General features: G+C 23.5%; 1 protein-coding gene across 1 annotated transcript; it reads left to right on the top strand.

The window, feature by feature from the left end:
* Positions 1 to 556: 556 nt before the first annotated feature.
* LOC149062371 (uncharacterized) lies at positions 557 to 3520 on the top strand. Its single transcript, XM_089215303.1, has 7 exons — positions 557 to 610; positions 894 to 1160; positions 1394 to 1443; positions 1506 to 1953; positions 2089 to 2421; positions 2548 to 2811; positions 2918 to 3520. The coding sequence occupies exons 1-7, from the start codon at positions 557 to 559 to the stop codon at positions 3518 to 3520; spliced, it is 2019 nt and encodes a 672-aa protein (XP_089071429.1).
* Positions 3521 to 22715: the final 19195 nt, after the last annotated feature.

The following is a 22715-nucleotide window of genomic DNA, read 5'->3' as shown; positions in this document are numbered from 1 at the left end:
ATAAAAATATAATAATAATATCATATAAAATTTATAATAGTTAATTACTCGTACTTACTTATTACATATTAAAATATAAATATATAATAAAACAGTCTTCCTATATAATGTATAATTTAGCAAATCATTTTGCATTAAATGTCTACAATTTTAAGTAGGTATTCCACCAACCTACTATATAAAATATTTTTTTTGTAAAAATCATCTCAGAATTTTTTTATAATTAATATAATTTATTCATCATTCATTTTTAAAGATGAAGAATGCTCACCCAAAATACCTACCAAAAATAATTTTTCAGTTTGTATACGGCATAGGTACCTACTTAAAAAGGTTAAAATAAAATCAAAAAATTACCTACAAATTACTTAGAAAATTGCCAGAAGAATTATTTTGGACTTGTAAAGTTTTTTTGGCAGAGTACCTACACATTTTGCAATTAATTGTGTTCCAAGATGATGCTAATTATCGGTGGGAGGGGGTGCTCTGTTGATCAGTTCAATAGTACTATTATCCACAGATTTCTCAATATTCGGGACAGATACTTAAATTTACGATGACGACGATTAATAGTAAATGCGGTGCCGGATCTAGGGGAGAGGAGTCGGAGGTCTATCCCCTAGCGTATAATGTTCTTTAACGTATTTTTAAAGTTTTAAATTTTAAAATTGAAAATAGAAAATTGACTTTAAAACAAAAATCAAAGCTTTAATACAATATTTTACGAGATATGTGATACATTGGGTATACGAATTACTTTATATTTAATCGATATAAGTAATAACTAATAAAATGGACAAACAGTTATGTCATTAATGTTGCATATTTATTATGAAAATATTAAGATTACATTACATAACAACCCTACATCGTAAAAAAAAAACGTTGTTAAGAAACCACAAAATAAGCCTCGGAATTGGATAAATGGACAACGACTGGAACTGGAAAATGGATTAAAAATGGGTACATGGAATTTTAGGACCTTAAACAAACCGGGAGCGTTACAGTACTTACTGGACGCTATTAAAAAATATAATACAAACATACTAGCGCTACAAGAAATTAGATGGCCAAGTGAAGGAAGTATAAAAAAAGAAGATATAACAATATTCTATAGAGGAAGAAAGGATGGAAGACATGAAAATGGTGTGGAATTTATAGTGAGTGACGATATATTATCACAAGTAAAAGAATTCACGGCAGTAAATGACAGGTTGTACTTTATTTGAATCGTGGGTCGCATCTTCGATATTATTATTATAAACGCATATGCACCAAATGAAGAGAAAGAAGAAAATCTAAAAAATGAATTCTACGATGATTTAGAGAACATACTTGACACAACAACGAATAGCTGTATCAAAATATTAATGTGATTTTAATGCATAAATAGGGAAGGAGGATATGTACAGACCCACGGTTGGACCGAATAGCTTACACGACGTAAATAACGATAATGGAACCCGTTTGATGAACCTGTGTTTAGCAAAATGATTTACTCTTAGTAGTACATACTTCCCAAGGAAGGACACACATAAACAAACTTGGATAACATCTAATGGAATAACTAAAAACCAGATCGACCATGTAATGATACAGAATAAACATAAAGGGCGCATAAAAAGTGTCAGAAGCTACAAAGGGGCAGACGCCGACTCAGACCACTACCTTGTAATTACAAAACTTAAAATTATATTATCCGATAGATGGAAAAAGATAAAAAATAAAAATAATAAGGAATCTGTAAAATACTGTATAGAAAAACTGTCAGACAGGGATGTATTGAAGGAATACATATGTAAAACACAGCAACAACTACAAGAAACCAACAAAAATACAGAGGAAGATGAAAATGTTGAACGGATATGGGACAGAATCAGAACAGTAGTAGCCAATAGTGCTAATAATTGTTTAGGAATAAAAGAAAAAGAAAGGAATGGTTTAATGATAGATGTAAGGAGGCAATAGAGAGGAGAAATCACGTACGAGAAATAGGTATCAAGGATCCGAGCGTAATAAACAGAGAAAGTTATAAGAACACTAAAAAAGAAACCAATAAAGTACTAAGCTGTGAAAAAAGACTGGCAGAAAAAAGAAAGATTGAGGAAATTGAAGAAAATAAAAATAACCCCAGAAGATTCTTCAACAATACTGCCAACATTAAAACGGGGATATATACCACAGACTAGGTTTTTAAGGAATGTGTTAGGTGTGCTAGTAACAAAAGAGGAATTAGTAGTAGAAGAATTTAAAAAACATTTTGAAGGTCTCCTAAATAAAACAGCACCAACAACAATACACGAAGAAATGGATATGCAATATAGTACAGCGGAACCATGTATTGAACTCCCAACGAAACGGGAAATTTATAACATCATAGGAAAACTGAAAAACAACAAATCACATGGAGAAACTAACATAGTAGCGGAATTACTAAAAAATGAAGGAGAAACGATCTAAAGTTTGGAAAATTATTAAGGTAATCTGGGAAACCGAAGAAATGCCAGTAGAGTGGAACACGGCAATACTATGCCCAATATTTAAAAGGGAGACACACTAGACCCAAAAAATTACAGAGGAATTTCCTTATTGGATACTTGCTATAAAATATTGTCGACGCTCCTTTTGGAAAGAATAACGCCGTATGCAGAAGCCATCGTGGGAAGGTACCAATGTGGCTTTGAAAAGGGGAAATCCACCGTCGATCACATATTCACCTTAAGGCAAACGATGGAGAAATACTATGAGTTCGATAATGACCTATATATGATATTTGTGGATTACAAACAAGCTTATGACAGTGTAAATAGGGTAAAAACTATGGAAAGCAATGGTACTATTTGGAATCCCACAAAAATATGTAAACTTAGTAAAAATGTGTAATGATAAGACGTTACTTAAAGTACGTTTCTTACAGAGGTTATCGTCAGCCTTTGAGGTTAATTCAGGATTGAGACCGGGAGATGCTTTATCCCCAACTTTGTTCAACCTGGGACGAGAAAAAGTTATCAGAGATTCCTATGATGGACGAACAATGGAAGTTCTTGGTAAAGAAACTGTTTTAGCATATGCTGATGATGTAGTTGTTTTGGGGAATACGCGAGAAGAAGTTACCCGCTCAGTGTCTAAGCTAATAGAAGTCAGCAAAAACATGGGCCTATGTATCAATGAAGAAAAGTCTAAACTCATGATACTATCTAGAAGAAACTTAGACCAGTCAAACCTGAATGTAGGAAATATGAACTTTGAAAAATTGGATAATTTCAAATACTTAGGTGTTAATATAAACAGCAGTAACGACATGCATAGGGAGATCAAAGAAAGAATATCGAATGGAAATAGATGTTACTTTAGCATAAACAAACTTTTGAGATCAAAACTGCTATCTAGGAAGTCAAAAACTACACTGTACACAAGCTATCTTAGGCCAATAGTAACCTACGGATGTGAGATTTGGTTCACGACTTGGGATATGGAAAAGGAAAATATTAAGAAATATATATGGACCGGTGTACAATGACAACCTATGAAGGCACAATGAAGAGCTGTATGACCTCTATGAAAAACCAAATATACTCACATATGTAAGGATTAAACGTCTAGAGTGGCTGGGACATGTATGAAGAGTGGATGGAGATGTATTGAAAAATGCTCTGATAAGAAAAAAAATTAAAAAACGTCCACTTGGAAGACCAAAATCGAGATGGAAAGACACCGTAGAAAATGATATGAGACTAATAGAGGAGCAAGCAACGTTAGACTGGACTTTGGACAGAAAAAAATGGAAAGACTTACTAGTGGCAACACAAGTCCTTAATAGACCGTTAAGATGTTGCTTCAACAAGAAGAAGAAGAAGATAGGTATTTTATTAGTTTTCCATGTGATTATGTTAAATACTTATTAATTTATCGACTAACGACAAATATCTACAACACGTTATTACCGTTACTAGTTGCTTTTTGGTTTTTAGTTTATTTTCTCACAATTAAAATGAAACGTAAAGAAAGATCTGGTCCAATAGACACGTTTACTCAAAAAAAGATAAACAGTGTTTCAACTGTTTCAAGTACACCAATTGAGTACAAGAAATCTTAAAATCTAGTGATATTTACCCAAACTGTTAAACAATTGCTTACATGCACCCTTAAACATGCACCTAACCAATGCGGCATTTCCGAATATAGTTAAGTTCTCGCGAACGGATCGCTTTCGCATGTCGAAAAAAACTGTTGTCGCTGGTGGTCGTTCTGCTCTTTGCACTGCATTCATTTCCGTAAAGTAGACACGCTGGCCGTTCTGCAAGTGAACTGCCAAAGGTACTACAGTCGGGTGACGTTCATGAATCGGAAATGAAAACAGCCGCTAAAATGCCTCATTACAACTCGCGTAAAGTCCAAGTTGAAATATCATCACCTCATCGTTTGCATTTGGATCAGCAATCCCAAACACAGCCATGTCAACCCCTTTGTTCACATATTTTTCAAACGTATTTGATAGTGTATTACACCTTATATATATATAAATATTATACCTACACTTAACACACACTATATGATTGACCAATACATAATATACACACTCAACACTTTTCTACCCATGCACATAAGTTTAGTTCGACAGTCACCATCAACAGGAGCGAACTCACCAAATACACTTATTAACAGCCATCTACATTAGTAAAGTATTATTTTTAAAATAATAATATTAATATGGCTCTATAAACCAAACGTGTCTTATTATTGATAAAATACCTCATACACAGTGCTCTAACCCTCAGCTACGGAAAATGTATCCATAAGGAATAGAAAACCTTCCCTGGATAACTTACTAATATCGTACTAAGGTCCCCCGACCACGTAGCATATTTGGTGGAGGCGCCGAAGCTTTGGACACTTAATATATGTACAAAGTTATCAATAATCTTAGATTCGGTTTGGTTTATATATATATCAGTGTGTTATTAACGTAGTTATTAAATTAACCATTTTATATGTAAAAGAAAAATACGGGTTCGTGGCCATTGAAAGCCGTGCATTTTATTTTTAAAAACAAAAATTTTCTTTTATACCTACATAATTTACTTATATTTAAAAATTAAAATTAAAATGAACTCGTTTATTAACATTTTATTATATGAAATGATTCATTCAAATATTAATAAAGTTATAGTTAAGATTGAGAAGTGTAAATATATTTATAAAATAAAAATTTAATAGTATTATATTTATGGAAAAAAAATTTACTTAAAGAGAAAAACAAACAATCAAATTGCAAAGGTTAATAAGGATAATATTTTATTTTTGGATCCAGAATTTAAGAATGAATTTGATGAAATTAATTTAAGTTCTGTTTTAAGGCGAGTTGAGGAAAAAGACTTAGGAGATTTCTTTCAAAACTCTAGATTCTCGAAATTGCCTATTTCAGCTACCTTAGTTAAAACATTTACTCTTGCTTCTTTATATGAGGTTCAAGATATCGCCGTTGTAGAGTTCTCAAAACTATCGTTAAACAAAAAATTTGAATTTTTATTATTTCGCAAAAATTATTGATTTGGCTAAATTATTTAAATAAACAAGAATTATATGATTTTTTAAATTATTGTAAAGTTAATGTTAATAATACTGCTTCGTTTATTGAGCACAAACAACTTGCGATAGCGCATATTAAACAATTACAAACATATAAACTTGATGAATTTTACGAATCAGAAGAAAATAATCGTAATCAAACATTAATTGAAACTGATGCAAAAACTGTGATAGAGCTTAAAGATAATAATACTTCAAAATCTAGCGACGAATTTACGAGTTTAAACAATATTTTATCGGACCTCAATACATCTACTCAATTAATTAATAACAAAATTGAAGTAATAGATAATAAATTTACAACAGAGCAAAATAATCTACCTATTTGATAAAATCTGTATTCTCAATCTGTTTTCTGAATTAGTTCTCAACCGAAATTAAATATTAGTAAAACAAATAATAAATATACCTAATATGGCAGGTAATTATCATTTTTCTCTCGGTATATTTAACGGCACACAGGACGAATGTGTACTGGGATTTTTTGAAAATTTTGAGTTAATGGCAAAGGCAAATGGATGGGAAGATGAAACTAAATTAGGTACCTAGTATACTCACCACTTTATTAAAAAGGATCGGCATATAAACTACTTAAAATTATGGATTCTGAAACTAAATTATCTTTTGAAAAAATAATGCTTAAACTTAAGAAAAAGTTTGCCTCATACGGAAGATCAAAAATGCTAAAAAATAAATTAAAAAACAGAAAATTAAAATCTAGTGAATCTGTGGGAGAGTTTTGGATAGACATACATTTTTTAATAAATGAAACAAACAAAGCGATGCCCGAATCCGAAAAAGTTGATTTCATTTTAGATGCATTATCACCAGATTACTATAACAGTATAACGTGATTGGTATGTTAAAAAAATAATAGCCTGACAGAACTAGAAAATAATTTTAAAAAGTTTGAGTATACGAAATCAAGAGCCAATGAGTTAGAAGAAAAAACAAAATTAGAAAGTAATACTTATAATTTAAATAAAAATAATAATTTTACGAAATATAATAACGATAATTATAATTATGATAACCATACTTATTGTTATTATAGACGAAATTACGGCAACGGGAATTTTAATAGACTCAGATTTAATAGTTATAAACCTCCATTTTTCGATCAACAATATAACAATAATTATAAAGTCCCAAATTTTCATGTTAAAAATAACAATAGTAATAAGAATTATAACAACACTTCTAATTTCATGCAGTGGTTATAATAATAATATTAATAATAATGATAACAATAATTATAATAGATTTAATAATTTTCATAACTTTGATAATCATAATGGTTACCTACGCAGGAATAAATAATAGAGACTACAGATACGACAATAATAATTTCAATAATAATGTGTGTATGCAAAAATATGCGATGACCGAGAAATAGAACATAAAACACAAAATAAAAATAAAAACTTTAATGAAAACCCTCCGTAGGTAGATATAGTTTGCTATGACTACGGATGGTGCAGGTCACACACGCTCTTCATGTACCATGTCAAAAAACTTCAAAAGAAACACTTAACTAGGTGTGTTTCTAAAATTGAAAAAAAAAATTAGGATACCAGTAAATTTAGTTGATATCAATGATAACAATTCAATTGATTTAATAAAAACAAAAATTTTAAACTGAAAAACTATAAAAATATTTATAAAATTGAAATACCGGGAAAAATAAATAATCATGATGATAATTTTTTAATTGACATAGGAGCAAGTATAACTATTATCAATAATAATAATATTTATTTAAATGAATTGTACTACCATTAGAAACTGTCATTAGTCTCGAGGCTGCAAGCCTGCAAATAATACTAGTTTGAATATAGTTGGAAAGTCATTGGTAGAAATTGTTAGGGATGGATGTATTAACAAAATTAAAAGTTATAGTTAATCTTAATAATAATAACATAGTTTTTATATTAAAAAAACAAAGCGAAACATTTAAGTGGGACGTCAATAATAGTTTTAAAGTAACTCAATTATTAAATAATCAAAAAGATCTTGCTTTTATTTGTGACACATTAAATAAGAACTTAATAATAATCAATGAAAATTTCACTACTAACAATGAAATAATAAATTCAGCATTAGTATATTGGAAACCAAACAGACAAACAATTCGCATTTTTCATGAGAAAAATCACTGGCACCCAGGAATTTTAATCACTAGGTAATTGTAATTTGTAGAGAGTTTAGAGAACGTATTACCTACTTAACAAATCTATTAATTTTGTTTTTCTCTCATTTATATATAGTAATTAACAAATGTATAATATATTATGTAAACATATCTGGGTAAATGGGTATAAATAATGAGTATAATAATAATAATAATTTCATAAAAAATTTAAAAAAAAAGGGTGTAAGTGGATGTCGCTCTGCTGTACATTAGGTGGTGGGGTGGACCTCTGACTAGGGTAATAGGTTATATTTGAATGCAATGATAGGTATCATTGTATACGAAAAACGATTCTGAACGGAGATGATTTGTCAGTCTAGGATATATTATAGATAATTAAAAATTTTCAAATCTTTGATTTAAAAAGAAAATTTTGTATAAATTTCTAGCTTAAAATAATTTGCAAATTTTCGTAATTTATACGTATTAAGTCAATATTTGAACTTCAAATGCTAATAAAAAAAAAATTGTTCCTACGTATTTTTATAATTTATTAATTACTACAAGAATAACTTATGAGGAACTTTGTATTCAATTTTCAAATATTTTGATAGGGCCGAAAAAATTTTATCAACCCTTCAAAAAATTGAAAATTTCAGTTGTCTATTAATATCTCAAAAAAGTCAAAAAATATTTAAGAAAATGCCAATCTAAATAACTGATAAGATTTTAACGTATATACGACTTATACTTTTTGAATAATAACAAATATTTAAAATCGTTTCAGGGTAAATCGTTATCGTAACGCTATTTCGTAAAAATTTAAAATTCAAACGCACCTCAAATTGTTCCTATAATGACGCTTTGAGATTTCTCTATAGCTATTTGAAGGAAAACTTATGGAAAACTTAGTGTTGTATTTTTAATCCTTAGTTATTAACACAAAAAATTTTATGATTTTTCAGCTACAAAATTACTTGCAAATTTTCGCATTTTCGACAGATTTAGTAAAAATTTGAACTATAAACGCTTATAAAAAAAATTGTGCCTATGTATTCTTATAATTTTTTAATAACTATAAGAATAACTTACGAGGAACTTTGTATTAAATTTTCAAGTGTTTTGATAGGGCCAAGAAAATTTTATCAACACTTCAAAAAGAATTTTTCAGAAAAATTGAAAATTTCAGTTGTCTATATATACCTCAAAAAAAGTCAAAATATTTTGAAAATTAAATCATGTAAAGAAAATGCCAATCTAAATAACAGGTAAGATTTTCAAGTACCTACGACTTATACTTTTTGAATAATAACAAATGTTTAAAATAGTTTGAAGATACATCGTTATCGTTACGCTATTTCGAAAAAATTTTAAATTCAAACGCACTTAAAATTTTTCCTATAACGACGCTTCGAGTTTTCTCTATAGCTATTTGAAGGAAAACTTATGGAAAACTTAGTGTTATATTTTTAATCCTTAGTTATAAACAGAAATAATTTTATGATTTTTAACTTCAAAATTACTTACAAATTTTCGCGTTTTCGACATATTTCGTAAAAATATAAACTAAAAACTATAAACGCTTATAAAATAAAATTGTGACCAACGATTTTTAATTTTTTTTTAACTAAAATAAGAACAACTTATAAGGAACCTTGTATTATTTTTTGAAGTATTTTTGGTCGTCCAACATTTTTTTACCGACACATCAAAAAAAAATTCTCAAAAAAATCGAAAATTTCAGTGGTCTATAAATAACTAAATAAAAAGTCAAAACTTTTTGAAAATTAAACTGTATATATATATAACACTAACAAAAAACATTTGGTGAAAATTTCAAGTATTTACAGTGATTAGTTTTTGAATTACAACCAAATAAAAAAATCAATTTAATCGAAAACTGGTTCTGCTTAAAAATTACAGTTTTTCTGTCTTTTTTTTTGTTTTTCTCGATTATTTTTAAAACTGTTGGAAAATGTTTACTTTTGACCTCTATAATGAACCAAAGATCTTCAATTTTACATCGGAAACCACCCACAAAGTTTGAAATTGAAGCTTTATTTCGACTAGTTATGCTGTACACAGACACAAAAAAAAACAAAAAAAACACACATCATTGTAAAATCAATACATTCATCACTTCGTTCAGAATCTAAAATGAAGCATAAAAATAATAACCACCTGCTAAAATAACTTGTATTTAAAGATTATATTAAACTAATAAGAATGCTTACAGTTACTTATCACCAGGGAGATAATAATAGATATTTTATTATAATGACTTTTAAATCTCCATAGAGTTGTTAGTCAAAAGTTATTTTTATTTTACCATAATAATTTAAAGCAGTGCAGATTTCAGTAAAACGTACCGGTGTTCGCTAATCTCAAATTGGATTCGCATCAGAAAACGAACAGAAAAATGAGATTTTAAAAAAATACCAGAAATACAAACATATGAGAAAAGATTTAAATATTTAATAGCAGAGAACAAAGAACTGAAACAAGTAATTGTTTTATTATTAAAAATACAAATTTTATTTTAGTTAGGTAAATTGTATTGCTGATTAATAGTTAATAATACTAATAAATTTAAAAGTAACAAAATACTTACAATTCTAAAAACACATAATTATTAATTTATTTCAATAAAAATATAACTCTAGACCGGCAACTACATTCAGAGCATTTTAAGGTCAATGGATTAGAGATTGAAAATTATGAGTTGACAGAAAAGGCTCTAAATCTTGTAATTTATATCTAATAATCGTAACTTAAAAATTGACTATTACCCGTTATAATGAATTAATAAAATGATAATATTTTCAGGCCACATAACTACAACTATTATAAAAAATGTACCTGAAAATGTGACATTAATATGTTCTCAAGCAACCAAATTACTTATAATGTATTTGATTTTAATTATTCAATTTAAAAATATGCTCATAGTCTAGAAATGTGGCCAAATTAAAACGTAATGATCATTGCAAATAAAAATTACGTTTTTATTGACTTAGGTATTGCTATTACATACATTTGTTTTTATTAATAAAACATGATTTTGTCTATTTTAATAAACTCTATAATTTTCAAATAAAAAGGATTCTTATAAATTCTAAAAATATTATATTTTAATTGATAAATATTTCAAAAACGAATTTTATTTACAGTAAATCCTATAGTATTTTACTAACGTGCTACTTAGGATCTCATAAATAAGTAAACCTTTGACCGCTATACCCGGTAATAGATGGAATAATAATAGGTACCTATGTCATATTGATGATAGTAAATTAACTATGAGTCTACGATGTAATTTATGTTTTAGACGTGTACCTAATTCATGGTCGTGCCCTATGCATAAAAGCTTGAAAAAAGATATGCCATTCTCAATTCATCACAGCAGAAGTATTGAGTCACTGAATCCAAGGTATGATATAAATAATTATTACATTTCTGTCAAATCAATTTTAGACAAAAATTTAAATTATTACCAACCTAGCTAATACACTTTAAAAAATGTCTTAAACAATGTATGCTTTATCACCTTTGCTTATCATCTTGTAAAATTGTCAACTGTTTTATAGATCAGATGATGATTCCTGTACCGTAAAAGTGGTATTGATAGACAACCAGATCCTCCAACATGCATTTAACCGTTTTTAAAACGCAAAATTGTAAAAAGGCCAAAGTTTTAATTTTTTCAAAGAAACTGCTATATCGATATACGAGAGAACTATAAGAGATGAATATTCAAAAAATTCTGAAATAAATTAGTAATATTATAAAAATTATGATTTAGGTTGTACAAAACTTTGAGTAAGAAATATTTTAAAATATGTGTTGATCTATATTTAAATATTAATTACCTTGTAAAAATAACCTTACAAACCTAAGGTTTTAATACAAAATTATTAAATTATATAATTCTATTTACTATATATTTTTTTATTTATAAACCTTTTTCAATTAATATAGATTAGATTCAATTAAAATAAAAACTAATACATATTAAATAACTATTCTAATCCATAACAATTAATATGAATTAAAAGATTTTCAACAAATAAAAAGATATATATAGATAAATATATTTACATATACATGTAATATATTTGTACTATTTTCTATCATATTTTTTATTGATAAACATTAATATATATTAGATTCTAATGTATATTAATAAATTGATTATCTACTCTTATCCCTATTGATTAATTTCAATTTAAACTACTACAAATATTTTATGTGTATATATTAATATATTTATGTATATTATTTTATTTATAACCCATTTTCCATTAATATATATTAGATTCTATTAAAATAGAAACTAATACATATTAATATATATTAAATAAATACTCTAATCCCTAACGATTAATATGAATTTAAACATTTTCAACAAATAAATAGATACAATATAGATAAATATATTTATATATCCATGTAATATATTTGTAGTGTTTTATATCATTTTTTTTTATTGATACACATTAATATATATTACATTCTAAAGTATATTAATATATTGATTATCTACTCTTATTCCTAACAATTAATATGAATTTTAACATTTTCAACAAATAAATAGAAACATATAGATAAATATATTTATATAATCATGTAATATATTTGTACTATTTCCAATCATATTTTTTATTGATAAACATTAATATATATTAGATTCTAATGTATATTAATATATTGATTATCTACTCTTATCCCTAATGATTAATTTCGATTAAAACTACTACAAATATTTTATGTGTATATATTAATATATTTATGTATATTATTTTATTTATAACCCATTTTCCATTAATATATATTAGATTCTATTAAAATAGAAAATAATACATATTAATATATATTAAATAAATTCTCTAATCCCTAACAATTAAAATGAATTTTAACATTTTCAACAAATAAATAGATACATATATTTATATATATGTAATATATTTGTAGTATTTTATATCATTATTTTTAGTTATAAACATTAATATATAATATAACCTAATAATCTAATGTATATTAATATTTATATATTGATTATCAACTCTTATCCCTAATGATTAATTTGAATTAAAACATCTACAAATATTTTATGTGTATATATTAATATATTTATGTATATTATTTTATTTATAAACCATTTTCCATTAATATATATTAGATTCTATTAAAATAGATACTAATACATATTAATATATATTAAATAAATACTCTAATCCCTAACGATTAATATGAATTTTAACATTTTCAACAAATAAATAGATACATATAGATAAATATATTTATATATACATGTGATATATTTGTACTATTTCCTATCATATTTTTTATTGATAAACATTAATATATATTAGATTCTAATGTATATTAATATATTGATTATCTACTCTTATCCATATTGATTAATTTCAATTTAAACTACTACAAATATTTTATGTGTATATATTATTATATTTATGTATATTATTTTATTTATAAACCATTTTCCATTAATATATATTAGATTCTATTAAAATAGAAACTAATACATATTAATATATATTAAATAAATACTCTAATCCCTAACAATTAATATGAATTTAAACATTTTCAACAAATAAATAGATACATATAGATAAATATAGTTATATATACATGTGATATATTTGTACTATTTTATATCAATTTTTTTTCTGATAAACATTAATATATATTAGATTCTAATGTTTATTAATATATTGATTATCTACTCTTATCCCTAATGATTAATTTGAATTAAAACTACTACAAATATTTTATGTGTATATATTAATATATTTATGTATATTATTTTATTTATAAACCATTTTCCATTAATATAGATTAGATTCTATTAAAATAGAAACTAATACATATTAATATATATTAAATAAATACTCTAATTCCTAACGATTAATATGAATTTTAACATTTTCAACAAATAAATAGATACATATCGTTAAATTTATTTATATATACATGTGATATATTTGTACTATTTTCTATCATATTTTTTATTGATAAACATTAATATATATTAGATTCTAATGTATATTAATATATTGATTATCTACTCTTATCCCTAATGATTAATTTGAATTAAAACTACTACAAATATTTTATGTGTATATATTAATATATGTATGTATATTTTATATTTATAAACCATTTTCCATTAATATAGATTAGATTCTATTAAAATAGAAAATAATACATATTAATATATATTAAATAAATTCTCTAATCCCTAACAATTAAAATTAATTTTAACATTTTCAACAAATAAATAGATACATATATTTATATATATGTAATATATTTGTAGTATTTTATATCATTATTTTTAGTTATAAACATTAATATATAATAGATCCTAATAATCTAATGTATATTAATATTTATATATTGATTATCTACTCTTATCCCTAATGATTAATTTGAATTAAAACATCTACAAATATTTTATGTGTATATATTAATATATTTATGTATATTATTCTATTTATAAACCATTTTCCATTTATATAGATTAGATTCTATTAATTTAGAAACTAATACATATTAAAATATATTAAATAAATACTCTAATCCCTAACGATTAATATGAATTTTAACATTTTCAACAAATAAATAGATACATATAGTTAAATATATTTATATATACATGTGATATATTTGTACTATTTTCTATCATATTTTTTACTGATAAACATTAATATATATTAGATTCTAATGTATATTAATATATTGATTATCTACTCTTATCCCTAATGATTAATTTCAATTAAAACTACTACAAATATTTCATGTGTATATATATATATATGTATGTATATTTTATATTTATAAACCATTTTCCATTAATATAGATTAGATTCTATTAAAATAGAAAATAATACATATTAATATATATTAAATAAATTCTCTAATCCCTAACAATTAAAATGAATTTTAACATTTTCAACAAATAAATAGATACATATATTTATATACATGTGATATATTTGTACTATTTTATATCAATTTTTTTTCTGATAAACATTAATATATATTAGATTCTAATGTTTATTAATATATTGATTATCTACTCTTATCCCTAATGATTAATTTCAATTAAAACTACTACAAATATTTTATGTGTATATATTAATATATTTATGTATATTATTTTATTTATAAACCATTTTCCATTAATATAGATTAGATTCTATTAAAATAGAAACTAATACATATTAATATATATTAAATAAATACTCTAATTCCTAACGATTAATATGAATTTTAACATTTTCAACAAATAAATAGATACATATAGATATATATATTTATATATAAATGTAATATATTTGTAGTATTTTATGTCAATTTTTTTATTTATAAACATTAATATACAGTGTGTAATCGCTAATTGAGAACACTCAATATTTTTGAGTAGATCCCTGCAATTTGAATTCTTTTTTCTAATTGGTTGTTGACAAAAAAATACACATTTTAATGGCCTTTGAAATTTTTTAATTTAATTAGACTTGCGCATGCGCAAAACAACTATTTTTTCTTAAATGACAACCACCTATTTTAACCACTGATATTTTTTTGCCTAATTTTTTAATGAATCGTGTTAGTTGAACCAACTTCCTAAGTCCAAAATTGACCAAGTTACAGCCAAACAACAAAAAAACTGCAAAATGCATGCAATTTTCAGTTTTTCTTTACTGTAACTCTGAAATAATTATTCAAAAATTTTTTAGGATTTTCATTTTCGCACTTATTTATTTAGAAGATATTTAGACATGATACATAAATAAGTATGTTGTGTATTTTATATTAATTCTAAAAAATCCTAGAATAATTATTATCAGAGTTGCAGTAAAAAAAACCGAAAATTTCATGCATATTGCAGTATTTTTGTTGTTTGACTGTAACATTGCCATTTATGAACTTAAGAAGTTTGTTCAACTATCAAAATTCATAAAAAAATTAGGCAAAAAAATATCAGTGGTTAAATTAGCTGGTTGTCATTTTAGAAAAAAAAGTTGTATTGCGCATGCGCAAGTCTAATTAAGTTAAAAGAGTTCATAGGCCATTTAAATGTGTATTTTTATGTCATAACAACCAACTAAAAGAAAGAATTCAAATTGCAGGACCCTACTCGAAGATATTGAGTGTTCTCAATTAGCGATTATGCACTGTATTTGTAGTATTTTATATCATTTATTTTATTGATAAACATTAATTTATATTAGATTCTAATGTATATTAATATGTTGATTATCTAATCTTATCCCTAATGATTAATTTCAATTAAAACTACTACAAATATTTCATGTGTAGGTACATATTTATATATGTATGTATATTTTATATTTATAAACCATTTTCCATTAATATAGATTAGATTCTATTAAAATAGAAAATAATACATATTAATATATATTAAATAAATTCTCTAATCCCTAACAATTAAAATGAATTTTAATATTTTCAACAAATAAATAGATACATATATTTATATATATGTAATATATTTGTAGTATTTTATATCATTATTTTCAGTTATAAACATTAATATATAATAGATCCTAATAATCTAATGTATATTAATATTTATATATTGATTATCTACTCTTATCCCTAATGATTAATTTGAATTAAAACTACTACAAATATTTTATGTGTATATATTAATATATTTATGTATATTATTTTATTTATAAACCATTTTCCATTAATATAGATTAGATTCTATTAAAATAGAAACTAATACATATTAATATATATTAAATAAATACTCTAATTCCTAACGATTAATATGAATTTTAACATTTTCAACAAATAAATAGATACATATAGATATATATATTTATATATAAATGTAATATATTTGTAGTATTTTATGTCAATTTTTTTATTTATAAACATTAATATACAGTGTGTAATCGCTAATTGAGAACACTCAATATTTTTGAGTAGATCCCTGCAATTTGAATTCTTTTTTCTAATTGGTTGTTGACAAAAAAATACACATTTTAATGGCCTTTGAAATTTTTTAATTTAATTAGACTTGCGCATGCGCAAAACAACTATTTTTTCTTAAATGACAACCACCTATTTTAACCACTGATATTTTTTTGCCTAATTTTTTAATGAATCGTGTTAGTTGAACCAACTTCCTAAGTCCAAAATTGACCAAGTTACAGCCAAACAACAAAAAAACTGCAAAATGCATGCAATTTTCAGTTTTTCTTTACTGTAACTCTGAAATAATTATTCAAAAATTTTTTAGGATTTTCATTTTCGCACTTATTTATTTAGAAGATATTTAGACATGATACATAAATAAGTATGTTGTGTATTTTATATTAATTCTAAAAAATCCTAGAATAATTATTATCAGAGTTGCAGTAAAAAAAACCGAAAATTTCATGCATATTGCAGTATTTTTGTTGTTTGACTGTAACATTGCCATTTATGAACATAAGAAGTTTGTTCAACTATCAAAATTCATAAAAAAATTAGGCAAAAAAATATCAGTGGTTAAATTAGCTGGTTGTCATTTTAGAAAAAAAAGTTGTATTGCGCATGCGCAAGTCTAATTAAGTTAAAAGAGTTCATAGGCCATTTAAATGTGTATTTTTATGTCATAACAACCAACTAAAAGAAAGAATTCAAATTGCAGGACCCTACTCGAAGATATTGAGTGTTCTCAATTAGCGATTATGCACTGTATTTGTAGTATTTTATATCATTTATTTTATTGATAAACATTAATTTATATTAGATTCTAATGTATATTAATATGTTGATTATCTAATCTTATCCCTAATGATTAATTTCAATTAAAACTACTACAAATATTTCATGTGTAGGTACATATTTATATATGTATGTATATTTTATATTTATAAACCATTTTCCATTAATATAGATTAGATTCTATTAAAATAGAAAATAATACATATTAATATATATTAAATAAATTCTCTAATCCCTAACAATTAAAATGAATTTTAATATTTTCAACAAATAAATAGATACATATATTTATATATATGTAATATATTTGTAGTATTTTATATCATTATTTTCAGTTATAAACATTAATATATAATAGATCCTAATAATCTAATGTATATTAATATTTATATATTGATTATCTACTCTTATCCCTAATGATTAATTTGAATTAAAACTACTACAAATATTTTATGTGTATATATTAATATATTTATGTATATTATTTTATTTATAAACCATTTTCCATTAATATAGATTAGATTCTATTAAAATAGAAACTAATACATATTAATATATATTAAATAAATACTCTAATTCCTAACGATTAATATGAATTTTAACATTTTCAACAAATAAATAGATACATATAGATATATATATTTATATATAAATGTAATATATTTGTAGTATTTTATGTCAATTTTTTTATTTATAAACATTAATATACAGTGTGTAATCGCTAATTGAGAACACTCAATATTTTTGAGTAGATCCCTGCAATTTGAATTCTTTTTTCTCGTTGGTTGTTGACAAACAAATACACATTTTAATGGCCTTTGAAATTTTTTAATTTAATTAGACTTGCGCATGCGCAAAACAACTATTTTTTCTTAAATGACAACCACCTATTTTAACCACTGATATTTTTTTGCCTAATTTTTTAATGAATCGTGTTAGTTGAACCAACTTCCTAAGTCCAAAATTGACCAAGTTACAGCCAAACAACAAAAAAACTGCAAAATGCATGCAATTTTCAGTTTTTCTTTACTGTAACTCTGAAATAATTATTCAAAAATTTTTTAGGATTTTCATTTTCGCACTTATTTATTTAGGTGATATTTAGACATGATACATAAATAATTATGTTGTGTATTTTATATTAATTCTAAAAAATCCAAGAATAATTATTATCAGAGTTGCAGTAAAAAAAACCGAAAATTTCATGCATATTGCAGTATTTTTGTTGTTTGACTGTAACATGGCCATTTATGAACTTAAGAAGTTTGTTCAACTATCAAAATTCATAAAAAAATTAGGCAAAAAAATATCAGTGGTTAAAATAGCTGGTTGTCATTTTAGAAAAAAAAGTTGTATTGCGCATGCGCAAGTCTAATTAAGTTAAAAGAGTTCATAGGCCATTTAAATGTGTATTTTTATGTCATAACAACCAACTAGAAGAAAGAATTCAAATTGCAGGACCCTACTCGAAGATATTGAGTGTTCTCAATTAGCGATTTTGCACTGTATTTGTAGTATTTTATATCATTTATTTTATTGATAAACATTAATTTATATTAGATTCTAATGTATATTAATATGTTGATTATCTACTCTTATCCCTAATGATTAATTTCAATTAAAACTACTACAAATATTTCATTTGTATATATTTATATATGTATGTATATTTTATATTTATAAACCATTTTCCATTAATATAGATTAGATTCTATTAAAATAGAAAATAATACATATTTATATATATTAAATAAATTCTCTAATCCCTAACAATTAAAATGAATTTTAATATTTTCAACAAATAAATAGATACATATATTTATATATATGTAATATATTTGTAGTATTTTATATCATTATTTTCAGTTATAAACATTAATATATAATAGATCGTAATAATCTAATGTATATTAATATTTATATATTGATTATCTACTCTTATCCCTAATGATTAATTTAAATTAAAACATCTACAAATATTTTATGTGTATATATTATTATATTTATGTATATTATTTTATTTATAAACCATTTTCCATTAATATATATTAGATTCTATTAAAATAGAAAATAATACATATTAATATATATTAAATAAATACTCTAATTCCTAACGATTCATATGAATTTTAACGTTTTCAACAAATAAATAGATACATATCGTTAAATATATTTATATATACATGTGATATATTTGTACTATTTTCTATCATATTTTTTATTGATAAACATTAATATATATTAGATTCTAATGTATATTAATAAATTGATTATCTACTCTTATCCCTAATGATTAATTTGAATTAAAACTACTACAAATATTTTATGTGTATATATTAATATATTTATGTATATTATTTTATTTATAAACCATTTTCCATTAATATATATTAGATTCTATTAAAATAGAAACTAGTACATAATAATATATATTAAATAAATACTCTAATTCCTAACGATTAATATGAATTTTAACATTTTCAACAAATAAATAGATACATATAGATAAATATATTTATATATACATGTTTTATATTTGTACTATTTCCTATTATATTTTTTATTGATAAACATTAATATATATTAGATTCTAATGTATATTAATATATTGATTATCTACTCTTATCCATATTGATTAATTTCAATTTAAACTACTACAAATATTTTATGTGTATATATTATTATATTTATGTATATTATTTTATTTATAAACCATTTTCCATTAATATAGATTAGATTCTATTAAAATAGAAACTAATACATATTAATATATATTAAATAAATACTCTAATCCCTAACAATTAATATGAATTTAAACATTTTCAACAAATAAATAGATACATATAGATAAATATAGTTATATATACATGTGATATATTTGTACTATTTTATATCAATTTTTTTTCTGATGAACATTAATTTATATTAGATTCTAATGTATATTAATATATTGATTATCTACTCTTATTCCTAACAATTAATATGAATTTTAACATTTTCAACAAATAAATAGATCCATATAGATACATATATTTATATATACATGTAATATATTTGTAGTATTTTATATCACTTTTTTATTGATAAACATTAATATATATTAGATTCTAATGTTTATTAATATATTGATTATCGACTCTTATCCCTAATGATTAATTTCAATCAAAACTACTACAAATATTTTATCTGTATATATTAATATATTTAAGTATATTATTTTATTTATAAACCATTTTCCATTAATATAGATTAGATTCTATTAAAATAGAAACTAATACATATTAATATATTAAATAAATACTCTAATCCCTAACAATTAAAATGAATTTTAACATTTTCAACAAATAAATAAATACATATAGATATATATATTTATATATAAATGTAATATATTTGTTGTATTTTATGTCAATTTTTTTATTTATAAACATTAATATACAGTGTGTAATCGCTAATTGAGAACACTCAATATTTTTGAGTAGATCCCTGCAATTTGAATTCTTTTTTCTAGTTGGTTGTTGACATAAAAATACACATTTTAATGGCCTTTGAAATTTTTTAATTTAATTAGACTTGCGCATGCGCAAAACAACTATTTTTTCTTAAATGACAACCACCTATTTTAACCACTGATATTTTTTTGCCTAATTTTTTAATGAATTGTGGTAGTTGAACCAACCTCCTAAGTCCAAAATTGACCATGTTACAGCCAAACAACAACAAAACTGCAAAATGCATGCAATTTTCAGTTTTTCTTTACTGTAACTCTGAAATAATTATTCAAAAATTTTTTAGGATTTTCATTTTCACACTTATTTATTTAGGTGATATTTAGACATGATACATAAATAAGTATGTTGTGTATTTTATATTAATTCTAAAAAATCCTAGAATAATTATTTTCAGAGTTGCAGTAAAAAAAAACCGAAAATTTCACGCATATTGCAGTATTTTTGTTGTTTGACTGTTTTTTGAACTTAAGAAGTTTGTTCAACTATCAAACTTCATAAAAAAATTAGGCAAAAAAATATCAGTGGTTAAATTAGATGGTTTTCGTTTTTGAAAAAAAAGTTGTATTGGGCATGCGCAAGTCTAATTAAGTTAAAAGAGTTCATAGGCCATTAAAATTTGTATTTTTATGTCATAACAACTAGAAGAAAGAATTCAAGTTGCAGGACCCTACTCAAAGATATTGAGTGTTCTCAATTAGCGATTATACACTGTATTTGTAGCATTTTATATCATTTTTTTTATTGATAAACATTAATATATATTAGATTCTAATGTATATTAATATATTGATTATCTACTGTTATCCCTAATGATTAATTTCAATTGAAACTACTACAAATATTTTATGTGTATATATTAATATATTTATGTATATTGTATATTTTATATTTATAAACCATTTTCCATTAATATAGATTAAATTCTATTAAAATAGAAACTAATAAATATTAATATATTAAATAAATACTCTAATCCCTAACAATTAATATGAATTTTAACATTTCCAACAAATAAATAGATACATATAGATACATTTATTTATATATATGTAATATATTTGTAGTATTTTATATCATTATTTTTAGTTATTAACATTAATATATAATAGATCCTAATAATCTAATGTATATTAATATTTATATATTGATTAGCTACTCTTATTCCTAATGATTAATTTGAATTAAAACATCTACAAATAAGAGAAATTGAATTTTTATATCCCAAATTTAAAAAGGCAATTTTTTATGGATTTTCGACTCAAAATAATTTGCACTTTTTCATGAATGTTGCTTAATTTTTTAAATTATAACTTTAAATGCTTATAAAATAAATTGTGATTATGATTTTTAATAATATTTAACTTCCATTTTAACAATATATTATTAGATGTCTAACATTAAATTTTGAAACCAAAAAAATTGTATTGTGATTCATAGAAAAATTAATTTTAAATTTCTAATGTTTTTAAATAACTTTGAAATATTTTTAATATTTTGTAAATTTTTTCAACTATTTAAGATGTCAATATAACAATTCAGTGAAAGTACTGAAAGTTGTATGTATCTAAAATAATTTGTTTTACAGTTAAAACAATATAATATCTGACATCAATGACAACTCAAAATCTGATTTTTTGAGTCTTGTTTTTTCCTATTTTTTGTTTTTCTTTTCATTTTTAAAAACTACTGAGTATTTCAAACTTTTGCCTTCCTGA

Source organism: Diuraphis noxia, unplaced genomic scaffold (genome assembly GCF_037042655.1).
Source record: "Diuraphis noxia isolate RWA-SAM2 unplaced genomic scaffold, SU_Dnox_SAM2 contig0001, whole genome shotgun sequence".
In the NCBI taxonomy this organism is placed as follows: domain Eukaryota; kingdom Metazoa; phylum Arthropoda; class Insecta; order Hemiptera; family Aphididae; genus Diuraphis; species Diuraphis noxia.
This window is presented reverse-complemented; position numbering and strand designations above follow the sequence as displayed.

Excerpts from the sequence above, each read along its gene's own strand:
- LOC149062371 (XM_089215303.1), top strand. The coding sequence starts at position 557 with ATGACGACGATTAATAGTAAATGCGGTGCCGGATCTAGGGGAGAGGAG. Across the intron at positions 611-893 it reads CTAGGGGAGAGGAGTCGGAG|AAACCACAAAATAAGCCTCG; the intron begins GTCTATCCCCTA and ends AACGTTGTTAAG. Across the intron at positions 2,422-2,547 it reads CACATGGAGAAACTAACATA|GGAGACACACTAGACCCAAA; the intron begins GTAGCGGAATTA and ends AATATTTAAAAG.